We start from the raw sequence: 21961 nt of genomic DNA, 5'->3' as shown, positions 1-21961 counted from the left end.
GATGATGGAGGAAGAGGAAGTAGATTGGTCCATAGCTTTGAAATGGGTAGTGAGTGCTAGGAACTGTTTAATGAATAATGGGGGTTTCTCTCCCAACCAATTAGTATTTGGAAAAAACCCTTCACTGCCTAACCTAATGGGAGAAGAAAGTTCAAGTCCTGCAAGCAGAGAAAAAAGGATGGAAGAGGGTATGGTAAGGGACACACTGAATGCAATGCACAAGGCCAGAGAAGCATTTATAAAAAATGAGTCTTGTAATAAAATAAGAATAGCGCTAAACAAAAACATCAGAGAACATAAATTTGAAGAAGCAGTGGTAGGAGATGAGGTATTCTATAAGAGGGAAAATGAAAATGAATGGAGAGGACCTGCTCAGGTAGTGGGAGTATCGGGTAAAACAATAATAGTCAAACATGGGGATTCTTTAAGAGAAGTAGCTAGGATACATGTGACAAGGATTCAACGACGATCACCAGATATAGAAAAGATATCGGCTAGAATAGATAAATCCCATGGGGTGAAAGGTAGATCAGATGGCCCAAATGAAGGGAAAGTAGATTGGCTAGAAGGAGAGGAGATAATAGGTGAGAGAAGGATTGCAGACACAGAAGAGACTATAGAAAGAGAGGTGATAGAGGAAACAGTGGAAGATAACGGGCAAAGTGGGTCAATAGAAGGAGAGTTAATGGAAGAGATACCAAAATTCAAAAAGGGAAATAGAGTTAGAGCTATAAACAATGATACAGGACAAGTAGAAGAATGGACTATATTAGGCCTTGCAGGAAAAAGATCAAGCCAAGCATGGGCTGATTCGTACAATGTACAAGACTCACAGTCAGGTGACAAAGGGTGGGTTAACTTGAGGGATTATAGTCAGGTAGAAAAAATTGAAGATGAAGAGGAGGTGTTGCTGGGATTTGAAAATAGAAGCATAATGGAAGCTAAAGAAAAAGAACTTAAAAGTTGGAGAGATAACCAGGTATATGAGGAGGTAAATGATGTTGGACAAAAGCTATATCTACAAGATGGATAGTAAGTGAAAAGATAAAAGGGGGGGAAAGGATATGTAAAGCAAGATTGGTAGCTAGAGGGTTTGAAGAAGAAATGGCAGAGTGGGAAAAGGATGCTCCCACATGCAATGCTGAAATTTTAAAATTCTGTCTAACCATAATAAAGGTGAAAAATTGGAATTGTTATACATTGGATGTCAAAACTGCATATTTACAAGGTGACGAGATACAAAGAGAAGTGTATTTGAAGCCACCAAGGGAAGATGGTTGGAGGGGATTATGGAAGTTGAAGAAAACCGTCTATGGGCTCAAGGATGCAGCAAAAGCATGGTATTGTAAAGTGGTGAAAGTAGTGAAGGAGCTTCAAGGTGAGAGAAGTAGACTAGAACCTAATATATTCTTTTGGAAAAAGGACAATAAATTGGAAGGCATTTTGTGTACACACGTAGATGATTTTTGCTACGGAGGAACTGAAGGATTCTTAAAGGAAACGATTGGGAGATTGAAAGGGAAATTGCAAGTAGGAGAACAAGAGAGTAAAAGGTTCAAGTATATAGGAGTAGTAATAGAGCAGAAGGAGAATAGATTTTCCCTTAATCAGTGGCAGTATATAAATTCCATAAGAGAACCAGAGGCTAGAAGATATACGGGTAATAGAGTGCTAGAACAAAAAGAGTTAACAGAGTATAGATCAGTGGTAGGACAGCTGAATTGGGTATCACTACACACGATGCCAGAAATATCATATGATATTAGCGAATTAAGTAAAGCATTTAAAGAAGGAACAACTCAGGATATGAAGAAACTTATTAAAATTGTGAGAAAAACTAAGAGCATGATGGGCGGAGTTACAATAAGTGAGATGGAAGAAGAAAGGGTTTATTGGGAAGCCTATGCAGACGCTTCATTTGGAAACATAGAAGATGGCCATACTCAACTGGGTTATATTATTTCCTTGACAGATGGGAAGAGGAGAAGTCCCATATGGTGGAAGTCTAGGAAATCCAGGAGAGTGGCAAAATCCACCATTGAGGCTGAAGCCCTAAGTGTTGGGGAAGCTGTAGAAGGATTGATATATTTCAAGCATTTGTGGGAAGAGGTAGTAGGAGGGAGAAATTTAGAAGCCTTGGTTAACACTGATAGTAAAACACTAATGACCGCCATCAAATCGAGCACTGGTGTAAGTAGCAAGAGATTAAAAATAGATATTGCTGCAATAAGGGAAACCATTGAATCCGGGGAAATAAAGGAGGTGAGATGGATAAAAGGAAAGGAGCAAGTGGCTGATGTATTAACTAAAGCAGGAGTTTCAGGGGAATGTATTAGAAATTATGTAGAGGGTAAAGAGTTGGAGGACGAAGGAAATTAAGAGGGGAATACTAGGTTAGGAAACAGTTGGAGGGGAGGGAGAAAGAGATAAGTGTGATTATAAATTGTATAATTGTTATGGGTATTTTATGCATTGTTGAAATATGGTGGGTGTCCTATATATGGACAGCATGTGGTAGATTCTAGAAGGTGTCTGTTGATGTATTTAAGTTGTGTTGTGACGTCATAGGCTGTGACGTCATAGACAAGATGGCGTCGGCGTCGCATGACATGATAAACAATAACACGGAGGAGTAGAAAGCACGTGTTGGTGGTGTGTGGTTGGTATGGGAGAGCTCTCTGTCTGGTAGGAGTTTTTTGGGTTGTAAGTCTTGTGGTGCTGTTGTTCTAAGGTGATTTCTGGAGTATACTGGAGTTGGAGAAAGCGTACAGGTGGGTAGATTATTCATTTGTGTAAAGAAATAAAGGGGTTAGGCTAGGCTGAAATTCAAACTCACAAGATCCCTTGCTTTCATCTGCGATATAACCAGATCCAGCTAAGTGCTAAAAATTATCCTATTGTTAAGACCAAAGGTTTGTTTGCGTATGAACAAAGAAGTGACTCAACCTGTACCTCTAGTGATATTTTAGACGAGATATCAGGCAGAAAGACCACAATACCAAAGAGGAGGATGAGAATGATGATGATGCCTTATATTTAAGGTATGGCTTTATAACCAATCAATCACAAGTACCAGATACCAATAGCAGTTTGGTTAACATAACTCTCCCAACATCAAATACCTTCATGATATTCCAAATGTAAAGATGAAAGAATTTAGTTTGTTGAAGAAATTTTTATTGAATAGCTGACAGAGAGAGAAAGATGACATTCAAAAGGTTAAAAAGTTAAATGGGAGGCAGACAAAGGAAAGAAAGCAATGCATATCATTTAATAATAAAATCTTCCTTTCCCTTTTGTAGTTTAAACCAATGAGTCAAAGCTTCAAATTTGAAGGGCAAGTACAACTATCCATCTCTTTACTGGGAACAAATTTTGTTCACTCAATTTATCAAGAGTTTTGTAACTGCTTATGAAGTTGATCTTTATAAACTTCTTAAATAAATTTGCCTCAAGACTTGTCATTTGATGTTTGACATCAACCCAGTCCAAAATCAACATAACTAAACCCTCAAAGGTAAATATTCTTACCCACTAAAGGAGAAATACTGTATCGCTGCCCAACCAAGTTCCTCCCTGATGTACTTTGGTTGTTCTACTTTGTTCTCTGCCTCAATAATCTTAAGGCCAAAAACTGTCATCACTAGACGGCTTTCTCTTGGCAAGGTGTTGAATCTCGTACCTATATCCAAACTGTAATATATAAATTGTTCAACAGTTTAATAAGACTGAGAATTACATTTCTTAACTTTAATGGAGTTAGAAAATCTCCTTTCATCTCTCACAGGCATGCAAACACAAATATGCATATGAAATCTGAGGAAATGCATGTAATGTAGAAGTCAAAGACCTCTAATCAAAAGGGAATTTTTCAGAACCATCAACCATATAAATCCTAGTGATTCTGTGATCCACAATACTTTATCATCTATAACCACATGATCTAAAAGTGACATGAAACCAATCTTACCACTGACTGAAGACAACCTTCGGATAGAATTTGGGATCGACAATGACTTTTTTATTGAGGGAATGTGTTGGTTGTCCAATACACCTGGACCCATGAAAAAGCTGAGCTTCGACAAAGTATTCGTCGTACTTCCAATCCATGTGCAAGCGATGCAAACCCTGAACTTTGACACTTACTTTCTCTCTAACATCTTGAACCTCTTGAGCTTCTGTAAATGAGAGATTTTATAAAATTATCAGTCAAATGAAGTATTTTAATAACATGGTACAGTTAATGACTACATTGTCATAGGAAATAAGCTCACTGACAGAACATCCTATGAAGCATCTTCTATACACCCACATTCATGGCTGATCCAGTTGTGCCAATATAATGGGAAATTTCTCATAAATTTAAAGCATCAAGAACCTTAAAAATGACCAAATTAGAAATTATCAGAATACATCTAACAAATAACTTAGAAAAACTCTAACATCCTTACCCTTCTTGTTATCTACAGTGGCATCAACAGTGAAGTCCACTCTGAAGGCTTTGGCATACATCCCTAAGAAACTATTTACAGCACCAGACAGTCGACTAAGAGAGTCCAAGAGCATATGCTTTAGATCATCTGAACTAGAGAAGTCGTGAGACCCAGTCGATAACACGCGTTGGCCTGGGAAATCATCTTCCCCATCAAGAATACCCTGTAAGGTTATGAGAATAATTAAAAATAATGCAAACACAATTCACTAACATTCAACACAGAACTAAAATACCAGCATGCAAGACTTCTGTTGCATAAAACTTGAGGACCATGTTATTTTTTTTATAAGAGGTGAAAAATAAGAGGTGAAAAGATCAATCACTGCATTATCCAAAACTACCTAACTGGAGAAATGATCCTGCAGCCTATGCCTATACCCGATGCTGAATACTAATATGTATTAATACCACAACTTTAATGTGCCTTGCTTCCCATGACAGTGACAAGCATGGAATTGCAATCTTTTTTTATTTCTTGCAAACTACATTTTATAACCTCTGTAAAGTTTTAACCATACCAGACTCAACTATTTGACTGAAGATCTGGACAAGATTCTTCCTCAAATAAAAAGTTAAAACTGGAGTGATAACATTGTAAGACAAAAACAATATCAGTCAAGAGAAAAATGAAGAGACAAAAGCACAACTGGGAAACTTAGAACCTGTATTTATTCAAATCACCCTGCAAGTAGGAACTTTTAAAATAACTTAATAAATAACTGACAAAAGACCAAGCATTAATCCAGCGGCACTGAAATAGTAAATTTAATATATTTTTCCCTATTTAAACAAGAGGTTATCTACCACCAACAAAAAAGCAAATAAATTAGCAAATTTTAATATGAGTCCAGTATTAATCTACTAAATCAATTGGATCATCTGTCTGGATATCCCAGCGAGTATATGATCTACCATATTGCTTTACAGCTTACTGTATTACTGTTTAAGTATTAACGGCTCTTAGTGTTCTTTTGCCTGCCAGCTACACTTATTTACATAAATTCCTGTCTATCCTCTCCAAAATGACAGTTCATTTAAAAAAAAAAACTGGAGCAAAAAATGCAACTTTTAGCCAGCTGCACATCTAAATATTACTTACGATATCCCCCCAAAGCATTGTACCTGAATGGAAGTTCAGCATCCTGAACCACAAAAATGACATTTCTATGATACTTACCAAGTAATTACATTGTTCAGTTTCACTCGCCAGCAGCTTAAGTTTTTAAAACCTCTATCGGTAGTGTCAGTGTACATTCACAACTTGACCGTGGACTACTGACGCAAAATTTTTAGACCCAGTTGAATAGCTGTCATCTCTGAAGTTGATGTGCCAATGCCTCTGTTCTTTGGACCATATTCTGGATACTTCCTGGTTATGTGCATGCATAAAAGTCTAGGTTGGGGTTAAGCAGCGAAAGAGACTTACTTTCTGAAAGTCTGTCTTCTGAATTCCACCAGAAGAGATCCTCCTTTATTTTTTGCGTCATTGGAAAGACAAAAGTGTCCAGATGAGTCTTCCTGACCCAGCAAGAAACTCATTGACTTCTCTCAAGCATGACTGAATCCCTCTTGGGGATGAAAAACCTGAAAACTCAACAGTTTATCAACATTCCCAAATATAGAACAGTTCCAGATGCAACCAGCTGGGAATTCTGGAAGTTGACTTACATAGTGGTTGAAAGACCAATGCATAATGCTCAAAACTGGTACACTATGTTGCAAAACACAAATCTCAGGTAGTTCCTGGACTTTCGATGTACCAGTATGTGTTAGTAGGCATCCTGCATACCTATGGATGCAATGCAGTCACCCCTCTGCACAGACAGCATGACAGTGACTTTTCCATCCTGAATTTTGTCTTTTCTACAAAGTTCATGCTTTGGGGATTACAAATAGATGGTTGTAAAAACTGTAGACTTCTTTTTTACTTCCTTAATGGCTCTCTTCTCAAGGAGGGATGTTGCCTCATTTGACAGTGCTGAAAACCTCTTGGACTAAGTAGGCAACACGATGGGCTTGTTGACCAAGGGGGATTTCTCCTTAATGGAATGGATTAACCTTCCCACAGCACTAACACAATCCATTCTCCCGCTCCCCTTTCACTCCATTTCTTCCAGTAATGTAAGAGCCTTGCTCATACAGAGACATGAAGGACATGATCCTCACTTCCGAGTTGAGAGTTGGACATGGACTTATCAAAAGATCATGCCGAGAATTGCAGGTTCATTCTAGCTCTGGACTGGGATCTGGTTCTGCTACCTTGAAAGGGCAGTGGCTGGAGGGGAGAAGCGGTCCTGCTACTGACAGACGAAAGATCCCTGGCCTATCTACAGTGGACCCCGAGTATTTGCGTTCTCCGGATTCGCAGACTCACATATTCACTGTATTTTTCTGAGATATATTCACAAATTCCTAGTTTTTTTTCTCAATTTCATCATAATAAGCACTTTTTGTGATGAAACTATTAAAAAACCAAGTATATAAATCTGTAGTGAGTTTTTCTTGAGTTTTAATTAACAAAATAGGTGGTTTTCAGCATTTTTATAGGGGTTCCAACTATTCGCGGGGGTGGGGGGGGGGGTCTGCATCCCTCGCGAATACGGGGGGACCACTGTACATTGTGCTAGGTCTTGTGTGTTTTTTTTTTTTTTTTTTTTTTAGGATCCAATGAAATGTCACTGACAGTAGATTTAGGGAAGAAGTGCCGACGATCAACAAGAGAATACAAAAGGGCAGACTTCAGTGAAGCAGTGATGCTTTTCATGGTAAAAGAGCACCAGAACTCTCTTTCTTTAACACTCCTAAGGCATAGAGAGAGGCTAACTATTTAGCACCATCCCTGATGCCCTTGTCCGTGCATGAAAGGACATTCAGCCCAATCCGTCACGGCATCTTCAGGTAGCAAGGAATAATTCTTAATTTTCCCAGCTAAAGCACCCACCAACCAATCCAAGAAGCTTATAACTTCAAAAATCCTGAAAAAGGTTCATAAGATGGTGGTCAATCTCTGTAAATATTACCTTAGCCACATTAAAAGCAGACCCGAGAAGTTCCCAGGGAGGAGGCAGCCATTCCTAGAGAGGGACCCTCCCTGGTGTCACACGCTGAATAGAATACCTCAGTCCACAAGATGTAAGGGAGGATAACATAAAGAAGACTTCCCCTGTTCTCTCTTCTCAGCAAGCCAAATGTCCAACTCATTGAGAGCTTTTCTAGCAGAGGAAAAGAGCACTATTTTCGGTGCAACAAGTACTTAATTAAAACTGCATATGAAGTTGGAGGGGAGCCTTTATCCATTATCACCCTCATCACCTTCAGACAAAACAGGAGAGTAATGCAAACCCTTAGTCATCTGATGAATTGGGAGCAGCGAGGGATCCATAGGAATGGAAGGGCAAGCTGTCGTCAAATGTTTGATATCTGGCAAAAAACGTATTGGAGAATATGCCGAGCATTTCGATTAAGGTATACGTAGTCCACCCTTGTGCTGCACTCTTGGGCACAGTAGGGCGCTCATATACTGGAGCTGAAAAGCTAAATCACACTTAAGCGAAGCTAGAGAGTCAGGCACTTCTGGGCTCTCGGGAATTACTAATAGCATGGCTGCTCATGGGTGCTCTGGAGTCATCGGGTGCTTCCGTGAGGAAGAGGAACTTATCAAAGCAGACTAACACCTGGGTTCTCACACAGGCCTTTCTGGAGAAAAACATTCTGGGGAATCCCAAAAACTACATGAAGACTGCAGTGGTGCTCTAATTCTTACAAGGCGTTGGTGGGGAGTGGACTAAGTCTACCACGGGCCTTTTCAGTGGCTGTTAATTCATCAATGCCAGTGGTGCCCCTTCCCAGGGCTAGAAGTCTCCAAGCTCAAGGACACCCTATGCACTTCCTTGTGAATGCCTTTCCTACGAACATCCTTCGTCACAACCTAGGACGCTGCATCAGGTCCGACTGAAGGGACGAGCATCTGTGGGCAGCCCCACCGACGTTCCTCGAGCCTCCAGTATGACTGCTCCTAGATGTAGGGGAGTATGCCAGTGACCTTTCCCTAAGAGTATTTTTCCTGGACAGTGAGGTGCTCTGCCCGGCCCTAGACAGCGCTGTGCTCCGCCCAATTTGGACATGGAGCCAATTCAAAACCAAACAACTGTGCCTGGTACTGCCTCAGTACCAGTGCCACAAGAACCCAACCTTGACACTAATGCCATTTGATTGCCCTGAGCAGTGCTACTCTTCATCCATCCCGGATGTTGAGCCAATCTCCAATAAGAGTTATGTGCCTGACATTGCCTTAAAGACAGTACCAGAGCAAATTCAAACTCCAAGGTATGTGCCTAACCTGGACTCACATCCCATGCCAGAGCCCTCATGTTCTATTCATTGCATGTGCAGTCTGTTAACACATGATGCCAAACGCTTTAGCAGTGTGGGACGCACTAGACAGATTTGGTGAGGCCGAAGCCTAAGGGAGCAGGTTGAAAAGTCAAAGGATTGGGAAAAGGTGACACAGAGGAACTTACATAGAAACATTAGGAATCTTACATAGAAACATTAGGAATATGATCAACAGAAGATTTAGCAGAACTATCTAAGTTCTTGCAATCTACAGTCTTATTCTCGCCTCTAGCAGCTGCCTTACATTTCCTATCCCTGTCTAATTTTGCTAAATGGGAACCCAAAACCTTCCACTTTCTTGCAACCTACTCTAAACATTCGTCACAGGTTCTTTCAATTTAACACTTGTCCCCTACACTCTATACACAAAGTGTGAGAATCATACTTTTCTTTATTAAAGTTGTTCAGGATTTTAAGCTAGATCCAAGGAAAAGTAAGACCTCTTCAAAAGCAGATTCATTCATTCTAATATGCAAGTTGCCCCTTTGAACTGAAAGCCTCCAGTCTCTCTAAACCCCCTCTTTGCTCCCATTGGCTACCTAGATTTGGCTGCAGCATCTCTGCCTCAGAAAGTTCAGACATTCCAAACTCAGAAAAGCTCAGAATTTTCTGAAGCCCTGCAGACTCCACTTCAGCCCTTTTGCTCCCCTGCCTCGTCTGGGGGATCCCACAAGTGTTCTCACACCTCCATAGTGCACACAAATATCAGAAGATAAGACTACCAGACCCAGGATTTCCAGGTACAGTGAGATGTAAATTTAGTGCAGTCAGTGAAATGTTTTTGCCTCTTGTCTGTTTTTCATTTCCATTCTCTCAAGGCAACTCTTGTTCAGCTTCTCACTCCCCAATTTTGGTTCAATGCTTTGATTAATTCCCTTGTGATGCTAGTAAACATCCCCCTTGTTAATTCAAGCAACTTAAATAGTTCTTTCTATATAAGCTAGTTGCTTCATGTCCTTTGAGCAAGTAGTGTGTAACATTTCCCACATGTTCCTCGCCTTAGTACTGATGCTAGAATGCAATCTCTTTGCTGAGAAACACCGTGCCGGATTGTGGGAGAAATTGGGAACCCTTTGGAACAAGGCTTGCATTGAAATAACCAGTTTTGCACAAATTCTGATCTCTGTATATGGTTCACTTCCCAGCTACATATTTCCAGTGGACCAACAATCAACCACCTGGACCTACCCGTAACTTTATGTAAATATAGTTAATTTAAAACTAAATTTCTCCTTTTTCAGTAATATTGACCTTCTGCCGTAGATTTTTACTTGTAGTAACTCTCGTCCCTCCAGGAAAGGCCATTTTTAAGTGTTAAAATACATTTTCAAGGAGAGAACGAGCAGATCATTACAAAGTCTAGCGCAATACCGTATGCTGGCAGCACTAGTCAGACATCTTGAAATTAAGTTACAATCCATTTTAATAAATGTCAAAATTGAGATTCAGTCCCAAAAGGAAACAAATGTTCTCAATGGGAGAACAGTACCAGACAAAAAAACCACAAAGCCATGGCTACCAATACTTCATCAAAGAACTTCCCAAAGGCAAAGTGTTGAAATATGACAAATTCTTAATCAATTTGTATTTTTCATAACTAACATACCTGAAGTCTTAACATTTGGATAAATAACTTAGCACCAGCTGGAAACTGGTAAAGTTAAAAAATTATGTACATAAGGGACTATTGGCATCTGTGCTTGGTCACGAGTCATGTGGAGCCACCACATAAGTACCATTCTTTAACCTGTGACCTTTAGTTATTCTTCCAATTCAGGTTAGTATGTTAAGACCTCAGGTTTGTTAGTCATGAAAAATACAAATTGATTAAAAATTTGTAAATTTTTCATATACAAAACAAACCCTCTGTCTTAACATTAGGATAGACTTACTTTTGGTGGGAGGTAAGTACTATTAACCAACTGAAGTGTGCCACCTTTGATCAGTTTTCTGAATAACAATATTCTAAGAAACAACCGACAAGTATTTCAGAATCTAAGATATATATAAATATCATAGAGTCCAACTTCTGGGTTTCTATACAATGTCATAGTTCATTGCCTCTGAGGAAGATAAGAATGTTTGTTCTACTAACAAACCAATATATCCACTTATGTAGGTTTGTTATCATTCCTTTCCTCCTTGCTAAAGACAGCAATGTCTTGCTACTGATAGGTGTCTTACACTGATAACTAACAGTATGGTTACTTCACTCCCCTGTATCTTGTCTGTTCCAGCTTATAATTGTACTCTCTTCTTACTACCTGAAGTAAAGGAGAAAGAAATCTGAAAAGGAAAGAGACCAGCTATCTCATCCATTTCACATTCATAACATCATCTTAGAAAAGATACTAACTGACCTGCCAGGGGTGCTGAATGAGTTACACAATTTGTTGAGCAGCCACCAAAGGACCGAAGGAAAATGTGTCCAAGGACCTCTGGGCAACATCCTTATGTGCAGGGAATTGAAAAGTGGTTTGTCATAACGATGAACCATCTCTCAAAATCCAATGAACATACGCCTTCTTAAATTGCCCAATATGAGTTTATTCCTTTAATGTCTTGGATTCTTGCCTTCCTGCCATCATTGGGCGTTCTCATTTCTGTTGAATAGGGCCTTTTGAAACTTCTTTCCTGACTCGGCCTGTCCCAACAAAAAGTCTTCATCAACCAACATGTCAAAGAATCACAAGGTTCTGACATCAACTCTGCTTCCATATCTGGAACGAAAACATGATGGCGATGCACAACCCCTTCACACAAGGAAAGGAGCACAATTAGTCAAAATTACCTCCCAAAGCACCACCTGATACATCCAAGCATTGAATCCATAGGCAAGTCATATGGTATTATGTGAAATATCAAACAGTACAGGTGGCAAAGTAACTGGATAAGAACAGTTTCTACACCTACAACCTACTACACATTGGATGCGGCTCTGTGTATTCCGAAGTTAAAAAAGGCGAAGATATCCGGGCGTTTATCTGCTTCCTGTGATATCCAAGAAATCTTCTTGAAGAATGAGAAGGCTCCATGTTCATAATATCACACAGAAATCCCACTGAAAGAGATTCAAAACAAAAAGGGGCAAACTGAACCAGCTTTAAAAGGACGGAAGCACAGCATGTCCTCTCTTAAAGGCTGTAAGAAAATAACTAACAGGGTCACAGGTTAAAGAGTATGTGGGTGGCTCCACAAGACTTGTGACCAAGCACAGATGCCAATAGTCCTTTGCATACATAATTTTTTAACTTTACCGATTTCCAGCTGGCACCAAGTTATCTATCCTAAGGTTAAGACCGAGGGTTTGTTTCGTATATGAACCACCAAAATTTAAGCCGACTGCTCACAACTGAACTTCAGTTGCGAACTGGTAGAAAACAAATGAAATCCTTGCTAAAGTTGTTCCTCTCTTACCCTGAAAGTAGGAGGGGTCTAGTTAACCTACATCAACACTAACACTACCAGGGTGAGCAATGTAATTACTTGGTAAGTTACATATAAAAACTGATATCTACATAAAAAAAGTATGTACTATGTTAGTAGTAATTATTGTTATTCAGAATATGAAATCTATCCATATGTAACAGGCCCACAGGGGCCACTGAATGGAAATTCAAACTTCCAAGAATATGGTGTCCGTTAGGATGAAGTAAGAGTAGGTGAAGTGAAATACATAAAAAGGAGATCCCACATAACATTAAACAATCTTACCTGACTTAGCTGAATAGTCCTGCACGTTGATACCAGCGAGCTTATGGCCTCTGTTACTTCTATCGTTTCAAGTTTCCCAAGAAGGGCACACAAGTGTTTAACCACCTGAGAGAGAAGAAACTTGCACTGACAACCAATCACATACTCAGTTACATCATGTTCAAAATATGAAAGCTAATGACAAAAATCCTTTCACAGCCCCTTAAAAACAACTTTTAAACCTTTCATTAAAAAAGCACACACTCTTTGCTGTGAAGGCCCAGGCAACTAGTAGGCGAGTTGTGTGCTACTGGCCTTTTAAAGACTTGCGTCAATATGCCTTTTTAACTTTTAAATTTTTTGGCCAATTATTAGTCTTCTTATAATGTTTTTCAGATAATTTTTGAAGTCTTAAAGATCTCTGAATTTGCCAACACCAAAACCAACTAGTACAGTATAAATCATGACAAAATATAGTAAGAGCAAACAATAAAAAACATTTCTACATCTATAATCAAATGGTATGTTTTAAATCTTTTCTATGTACATTTTCAAAAATTGTTACATTAACACTTATCTATCATCTATCACTGACAATTTCCTGCTATAAGAAGCTCATTTATCATACCTGTCTGAGTCTACGAGACCTCATGGGAGTAGGAAGATCTTGCAAGGGTGTGCCATCAATTAGGAGAAAACCTGCATTCTGGAGACGAGTTAGTTCGGTCTCAAAAGTTTCTATTCCAGTGAAGAAAAAATCAGGATCTAATCAGTAATGAATAATGCCAAAATTTAACTTGTTAGTTTTGACTAAATGAAATGCTGGCTTAACAGAACACTAATACGAGACGTACAACAAATCTGACAAAAACAGAAATAATGTTCATATTAATGATTTTTGGTTGAAAACACCTTCATTACCTCCCTCTCAAACTAAGCCACCTAATAACAGTTACCATTCCTCAGAATAGCTCTATATAAATACAATAATCCCTTCAGCGTGACTATGACCCAACACACCTCATTTCATTTTCTATTAATAGCGGTTTCATACAATAATCAACATCTGTACGCAAATTAAATCAAGATGACTGAATTCAATTCTGCATCACATCACTTTTAACTTCAAATAAATCACTCCATTTTTCATTGACCCTCAGATTGTGTCAATATGCATTTGGAATTTTCCCCCTGGGTGCGTCAAACTTCATCAAAAATGGAAATGCTCCAATTGACTTTGTATACCTCTTGCTATAAGAACAGGACCATATTTTCCATATCTGGCATTATTTTTTTCTTAAAATGTGATTAAAGGCATGAAAAATACTGTTTTTTTTAGACAAGTGGTAAAAAAAGCAAAAAAAAAAAATTAGGAGTGCATTATATATAATTCTTGACCCAGCATTTTGTTTGGGGAGCTAAAATTAAAGAAAAGGCACATGGATTGAATTTGCAACTATTCTTGATAAATAACTAAAGACAAATATTTTTTCTTTGGTAAAATAGGTACCTTTTACACATCACTTTTTTGAGATTCTGTAGTGTTGAAAGAGAGAATGGAAAAGAATTTGCAATATAACTTATTTTATACAGTTAAATTTTTATTGTATGAAAATAACAGAGAACCTTTTATATATGATATACAGACAGGAATGAAACTGAAAAGTATTTAGTGCATTATATATGAAAAAAATCTCTTCTCAAACAAAATGAGTATTTTCATTTAGAAAACTTTTAAAACGAAACTTCATCTAACCACTGTTTTGTATAGCTTTTTATATTCACAGGTCTTTTTATACTTGCTTATAGTATGGTACATTTTGAAGCATGGCAAAATGCACAAAGGTGGTTTGTTAGTACAGGTTTCACAGTGACAGTGATGTCGTTTGTCTTCTTTTGCACTGCCCTTTTTTTTTAAGCAGCAGTCAGTACTTCTTATACTGCAGACAATACAATCAGGCTTGTGATTTTTGTTTACAAATCGAGTAATGAAATGCCTGCCTGTGAGTGTTTGATAATAGTGATTCCAGTCTCCTCTTACCAATCAGTGGCCTTTCTGAATAACCTTCCAACAACCCGTTTGCAAAACCATGTAAACTGGTACAACATAAGAGTTACTGTTTGATCAGTGGTAACTAACCATTGATCAAACAGCAATTCTTATTCAAAACTTTTCCAGGCTGAAAACTAAGCTAACCTACACAGCAAGCATAGGCTACATAGTTGTGGGAGTGATACAAAAACAAATAAAACAATCATAATCTTAGATAAAAATGTAAAAGTAGAGCGGAAAACCAAAAGTAATATAACCTGCATAACTGTGCATGTGAAGCAAAAGCAAGACAGGAAATGCAAGAAAAAATAATAATGACTGGTGCTATGAGTTTAGCTTGCATTGCTCAGTCAATACTAACTTTTCAACACTTTCCAAATAAACTGGCTAAATCAATCAGTACTCGTTTATCATTTCCCAAATAATGTCCATGAAGCCTACCCTACCTAAAACACTCTGGCAAGTATGTCTCGCTAGGCAAATCCTCTTCTCTCTCTCTTTCTCTCTACTTCTTCCTCTGTTTCTCTTACTTATCACCACGGATTTTAAATCGAATAAAGATATGTACCTCCGTGTCTCACCTACTCAAAAAGCAAATGACAAGTACAGAAATGTACCGCCAACATGCTTTGGAGCACATTAGAAGAAAAGGAAACAAATTTATGGTATATACAGACGGCTCCAAAAATAATATTGGAGTAGGAGCATCTGCATATTCGAAAAATATGTTAATAAAAAAAAGCCCACCTTTAATATCATCAGTATTTACTACTGAAGTCACAGCCATACAGATGGCTCTTGATATGATATCTGAGGCAAAAGCAAGTCTCTGTTATTTTCAGTGACTCATGTAGCGCTTTAGATGCTTTAAGACAGTATAAATCAGGAAACCAAATAGTGCAGGAAATACAAATAAAAATTCATCAACTCCTCCAACCAGGACTATCAATGGAAATATGTTGGATCCCAGCACACGTGGGAATAATTGACTAATTGATTGATTGAGAGTTTTCTGCCGTCACAACTACCAGGGTCACCGATGCCGAATACTAAGTGAGATCTTTTAACTTTTATAATATATTAAACAAAATATTAAATAAATTTTTTTTTAAAAGGGATACATATAAATTTGATTTAAAAAATAAAAAATAAATTTCTGATAAAAATAACAATAAAATTCTGATCAAATTAAATTCTAATAAAAAGAATTGTTAATTAATCTGAATAAATAACAATAAAACATAAAAAAGGGAAAAAAGTATATACTAAGACATCACACCTGTCAAGATATATTTGAGAAGCCCAGCTTCTTTAATAAAAGAGATAACGTTATTAACACACATGCTTTCTCCCAACAGTTTTGCCATGCTATAATTACCACCTGCTTCACTACTATAAGCTAAAAAACGATTCCTAAGTTCCACTAAACTGGGACACTCAACCAGCAAATGCCTAATAGTCAGCGGAACTAAGCAATTGTCACAGAAGGGCTCATTCCCCCCATTCATCAGATAGCTGTGAGTTAAACGCATAGTCAATACGTAATCTACACAATACAACCTCCCACTTCCTTGGTATTAGGTCATATTTCCAAGGGTGTGTCTGTCTAGTAATTTCTTTCATTTTATTGGGGCCTACTCTGTCCCACTGTGGAATAAAAGGAAATGAATATGCAGACTCAGCTGTCAAATTAGCCTGCATTATCCCTCCAACAATTATACATGCCCCAGTGTCAGACTGGGTAAAATCTGTTAAACCACTGATTTACCAGGATTAGAAAGGAGAATGGGCCTCGGTGCTAACAACAAATAAACTTAAAAACATAAAAACTGAAGTGTATGCATGGAAGACATCCTCACAGGAGGAAAGATAAAGAGAGGTGATCCTAGCAAGGCTCCGTATATGACACACAAGATTCTTGCATGGTCATTTGATGTCAACACCACATGCTGACCCAATGAAGTGTAACAGATGTCAAACACCCATGACAGTACAGCATTTACTTATTGAGTGCCGAAATTGAACCCAGCAAAGATCTATTTATCTATGGAATTCAAAAATGAAAAGTATTCTTGCTGAAAGCAAAGATTTTTCAATTAACCCTTAAACGCCGAGCTGGTATTTCCGAAAGTGTCTCCCGTATGCCGGCGGCGTTCGCGAGTGAGCACCAAAGCTGAAATTTTTTTTTTTCAAAAAATCACAGCACGCTAAATTTTCAAGATTAAAGAGTTCATTTTTGGCTTTTTTTTTTTGTCATTGCCTGAAGTTTAGTATGCAACCATCAGAAATGAAAAAAAATATCATTATCATATATAAATATAGGAATATATGACAGTGCGAAAAAAAATTTCATATATAATAGGTATACAAATCACACTGTGAGCAAAACGATTAATTATTTTTTCGTTGTATTGTACACTAAATTGTACACTAAATTGCGATGCTTTTGGTATATAACAAATCGTAAAACGATCAAAGCAACACAGAGAAAATATTATCACAATATGATGCATGAATTCGTAACGTGTGAACGTAAAAAAAAGCAGTTTTCAAAAATTCACCATAAATCGAAATATTGTGCTAGTCTTTTCCAGTTTGTTGCAAACTGAAGGTAATTGATTGAATATTACTAGACTGTAAGTGTTGTAGCTTACAATTGCAGTTTTCGACTTTCGGTCAAGTTAAATTTGACCGAAGGTCGAATTTTTTCTATTTATCATTATTTATATGAAAATATTTCAAAACTGATAAAAGCTACAACCATGGGTTGTTTTTAGTTGTATTCTACATGAAATTGAGCACATTTTAATATATAAAACTTTATGTAAAGGCTAATTTAAAATGGTGCAAACATTACGACAATCGGACGAAAAAAATTCTGATTTTTTCGGAAGAGTTACCGCGCGGATATAAGGAAAAGTGTTTTTTTCATAAATTCACCATAAATTGAAATATTGTGCTGGAGACTTCCAATTTGTTGCAAAATAAAGGTAAATGATTGAATATTGATAGAATATAAGAGTTTTAGCTTACAACTGCGTTTTTTTTACCATTTCGGTCGAGTCAAAGTTGACCAAAGGTTGAAATTTTGGCACTTATCGTTACTTATATAAAAATATTTCAAAACTGATAAAAGCTACAACCATAGGTTGTTTTTTGTTGTATTCTACATGAAATTGCGCACAATTTCATATATAAAACTTTATGTAACGGCTAATTTAAAATGGGTCAAACATTACAACAATCGGACAAAAAACTTACTGATTTTTTTCGGAAGAGTTACCGCGCGGACATAAGGAAAATGTTTTTTTTTTCATAATTTCCCCATAAATCAAAATATTGTGCTAGAGACTTCCAATTTGTTGCAAAATAAAGGTAAAATGATTGAATATTGATAGAATATAAGAGTTTTAGCTTACAACTGCGTTTTTTTTTTACCATTTCGGTCGAGTCAAAGTTGACCGAAGGTTGAAATTTTGGCACTTATCGTTATTTATATGAAAATATTTCAAAACTGATAAAAGCTACAACCATGGGTTGTTTTTGTTGCATTCTACATGAAATTGCGCACATTTCCATATATAAAACTTTATGTAACAGCTAATATAAAACTGTGGAAACATTACGACAATCGGATGAAAAAATTTCTTATTTTTTCAGAGTTACCGCACGGATGTAAAGAAAAAAGTTTTTTTATAAATTCACCATAAATCAAAATATTGTGCTAGAGACTTCCAATTTGTTGCAAAATGAAGGTAAATGATTGAATATTAGTAGAATGTAATAGTTTTAGCTTACAATTGCGTTTTTCAACCATTTCAGTAGAGTCAAAGTTGACCGAAGGTTGAAATTTTGGCACTTATCGTTATTTATATGAAAATATTTCAAAACTGATAAAAGCTACAACCATGAGTTGTTTTTTTATGTATTCTACATGAAAAGCGAGAAGAAAGAAATTCGCGCTTGCGCACCTGGGTAACGATTGTAAACAAAACAACAGCTTGATCTGTGAGCTCCCAGCACCCCCCAAGGCGCGTGATTCAAAAGTTTTTGCCTAGTAGGCCTATAACTATTTTTCAGCGAATTTTTAAAAAAACTTTTTTTTGTCGACGTACCATACGTCGGTTTGGCACCCGACAGACAATTTTTGTTGACTTTTAATACGTCCAATCGGCGTTAAAGGGTTAATAACATCATTCATTTTTCAAATAAGACAGGTTTCTCAAATAAAGTCTAAATTTTTTTTTATTTTAAATAATTTTTTTTTCTTCTTCTTCTTCTCAGGATTAATCCCCGAGAACCAGCCCGAGAAGAGTCTACTTGAGACTCAGAAGTCTGCAAAAACTAACCCCTATTAATAATAATCTCTTATTTATATATATATAATTTACATATACATATATATGAAGAAAAGTATGTATATGTCTTTATATAACCTAACATACTCATTTATTCATTCTTATATTTGTGTACATTTACGATCAATTTAAAGAATCAAAATTGAAATGGCCGGTTAAAGGGCCAAACAATAACATTTAGATTCTGGCCATTATATCTGCTGCATTTTACTATTACATAAGCTTGTGGTAACTTATCAAAATATTACTTTCAACCAGCACCGATTCATAACACAAAAAATGCATTAATATGTAAAACATGCCAATTTATAATGAATAAATTAACAAAATAAAAGTCATCTCTTGCCCAGCTGGGTGTAAACATCAAGTTCTTTTGTTATTGTTATGTTTCGGGACGCCACCAATAGATGCCGCTAGATATTGCCACCAGGTTTTCTATGATTGTAAATCAAAGAAAATGGACCAGGGATTTTAAGGGTAAACATTTTTCCATGGTGGTAAACCAGTGTCGACACTTGCTCTTCTAAAACAAGTGTCTGTCGTCGCTCAGGGGCGACAGCCGCACTATAAGGGTTAACCTTCATGCAAATGTGTATAACAAACATCAAAGGAATTCCCTAAAATCTAGTGACCACACTCACTATATGAACAAGTTTCTGGAACTAGAAGAAGCAGACAGCTAGACAGAAATTTCAAGTGTATTGCAGACTGGCATTAGACCAAGCAAATGGCAGATTATGTGCATTATCTCTGAGATCCAACAACAACTTCTATCAAGCTGTTTGAATCAGTGCAACAATTATACAGTACAAAATTTTTTAACCTGTTTTTATAAAATTTGATGCCAAACTTCTAAAAATATAACAAGGCCTTAAATTTCTTAAAATAAAAATAAGTTCTCTTACCTACAACAATAATTAAAGTTTCATAGTGAACAACTTCTCCTGATCCAGCTGACATGAGGTCTTCAACCTGGATTCCCAAAACAGTATCATCGTCTTCTTCCTGAAATGATAAAACTGTACGTCTGAATCAGGAAACTTATTACGTAAATGACAGTGATAATTTATGACATTTTTTTATAATGTGCAAACGCAAAGAAGAAAGGCTGATATCTGCTCAGAGCTGGCTGACTTAGATAATCTGGATAAAGGGGAAAGGCAACAGTTCTGAATAGTCTCTTTTATTCTGGTACATGCAGTCAGAAGTTAAAAACATGGTGTGATATAACTATAGAGTTTCAGGTTTTCAGCATATGGTATGTAAAAGCTCAACCTTGTTCTTGATTGATAGAGAATCTTCATAGTTTTCCAAATGCACTGTAATCATTTCTGAGTGTATTATCGGCTCAGAATGGTTTCATTAAGTCAGTATCTATGTATAGGGTTGCAGAGTGCTCGTGGGAGGGTAGCTGAATTTGATTGGCTGTTGAGGGATTAGTGCCCCTGAGCAAAGCCTTCTCCTAGACTTGATGGTTGCACCTGTCTTGGCGTGCAGCCATTAGAGAGGGTGGGTAAGTACTGGGAGGGTCGTTAACAACAGATGGAGGCAGCTCCAGACTGGTCCACTCGTTTGGCTCAGGAATACTGGCAGGTGGCGTTCTATATGCCCCCATCGGGAGAAGGAAAGTTTCCAGCATGGTGTTAAGGCTAAGCCTTTCCTTTCCCATGTGCAGCCTCAGGAGGTAAAGGCAGTAGAGGTCTGCTGCATTATTGATAATTTCGATATTTTTATTTCATGGCTTTTCTTAGCATGATTACATATAGTGCATCCCTGAACGTGGCAGGAGATCCTCTTGGAAAATCTCATTGTGGTCGTGTAAGCACCAAGCCATTCTCGGACTAGGCATCTGCACAAAGTACACCACATTGGTTCTTTTCAGAGGCTTCTACACTGAAGGGGTTAGGTTGTTTTCCATGATATGGCTACTAGTTCTATTGCTTTTAAAGTAAATCAATAGTTTGATCTTATTCACTGGATCCATAAGACAGATGTTCCCTTCTATGATGTCGTGAAGGGTGCACGCATCCTCTTCATAGTTCGTGTGAAAACACCATTATAAAAGGGAGACAATTCTTCAGTGGCAGCAGGGCGAGGTTCCTGCTGGTACCATTTACTGATGGTCCTACAGATAAACTTTGTAACTTCATGGTTAGAATATGCATTGTTAATTAAGACCTGGGGAACACACCCTAATTCGGTCTCCATCTTTCCGAGAAGAACAGTGAGAGCAATCTCTTCTAACGAAAGCACTGACTGCAGTGTGCTTGTATCTCTCTGGACACTAGCTCTCTCTGTTCAGGCAAAGCCCAGGTTCATGAGTTTCGTACAGACTTGTGTGATGAAGTGCTACTCCTGTTGCCCTACCAGGACATTAAGTAAGGGGAGGAGACAGTCACAGCAAAATAACTGTAAAGTTAAGGTGACTGTGGTCATGGAAAGCTTGCTGCAGGTGTTCTATTTCTACCTCGGTGTTGTCAATATCGATAATGGATGGTTATCAACAATTTCTCAATGGTGGCAAAAACCTGACACTCCACAGTGCCCATATAGAAATTCATGAAGAGTATACTACAAGGGGAGAACCTATTGCTACATCATCTCTTTTTATGTACAGTCAGCCCATGAACAATTGGCAGTTACTAGATTCATTGTTTGTTATGGAAATATTCCCAAATGCAGGTGCCAGATTATTTTCTTATCAATAAATAATATTTTCTTTCAAAGATATTATACTTGACATAGAATAAATTAGCATCGAGTATACTTATCTAACATATCAAAGGTAATTATTTGGTCAAGTAAGGATAATATATAACCACGGGTCCACAAATTCTAATTTTACTCTCAACTAAGGCTTTGTGGCAGCAATGGCATAAGCATTTGGAAGTTGGCTTTGCTGCCGCTCGAGTCATGACCCAATGTCTCGTACTGTAATGGGTATCGTCAGTTCACTTACAGCCGATA

General features: G+C 37.5%; 1 protein-coding gene across 4 annotated transcripts in view; it reads right to left on the bottom strand.

Moving 5' to 3' along the window:
* The window catches only part of LOC135214478 (phosphatidylinositol 4-phosphate 3-kinase C2 domain-containing subunit beta-like), a 184644-nt gene that overhangs the window by 81626 nt on the left and 81057 nt on the right, over positions 1-21961 (bottom strand). For all 4 annotated transcript variants that reach the window (XM_064248826.1, XM_064248827.1, XM_064248829.1 and 1 more), the window contains exons 8-13: positions 19900-19999; positions 13212-13321; positions 12605-12709; positions 4452-4656; positions 3971-4178; positions 3532-3693 (exon numbers count right to left, since the gene is read on the bottom strand). In XM_064248826.1, coding sequence (XP_064104896.1) covers positions 3532-3693; positions 3971-4178; positions 4452-4656; positions 12605-12709; positions 13212-13321; positions 19900-19999 — 890 coding nt within the window. The remainder of the gene's footprint in view (positions 1-3531; positions 3694-3970; positions 4179-4451; positions 4657-12604; positions 12710-13211; positions 13322-19899; positions 20000-21961) is intronic.

Source organism: Macrobrachium nipponense, chromosome 45, assembly GCF_015104395.2.
Source record: "Macrobrachium nipponense isolate FS-2020 chromosome 45, ASM1510439v2, whole genome shotgun sequence".
Taxonomy (NCBI): Eukaryota; Metazoa; Arthropoda; class Malacostraca; order Decapoda; family Palaemonidae; genus Macrobrachium; species Macrobrachium nipponense.
The sequence above is the reverse complement of the archived record's forward strand: the minus strand, read 5'-3'. Positions and strand labels throughout refer to the sequence as shown.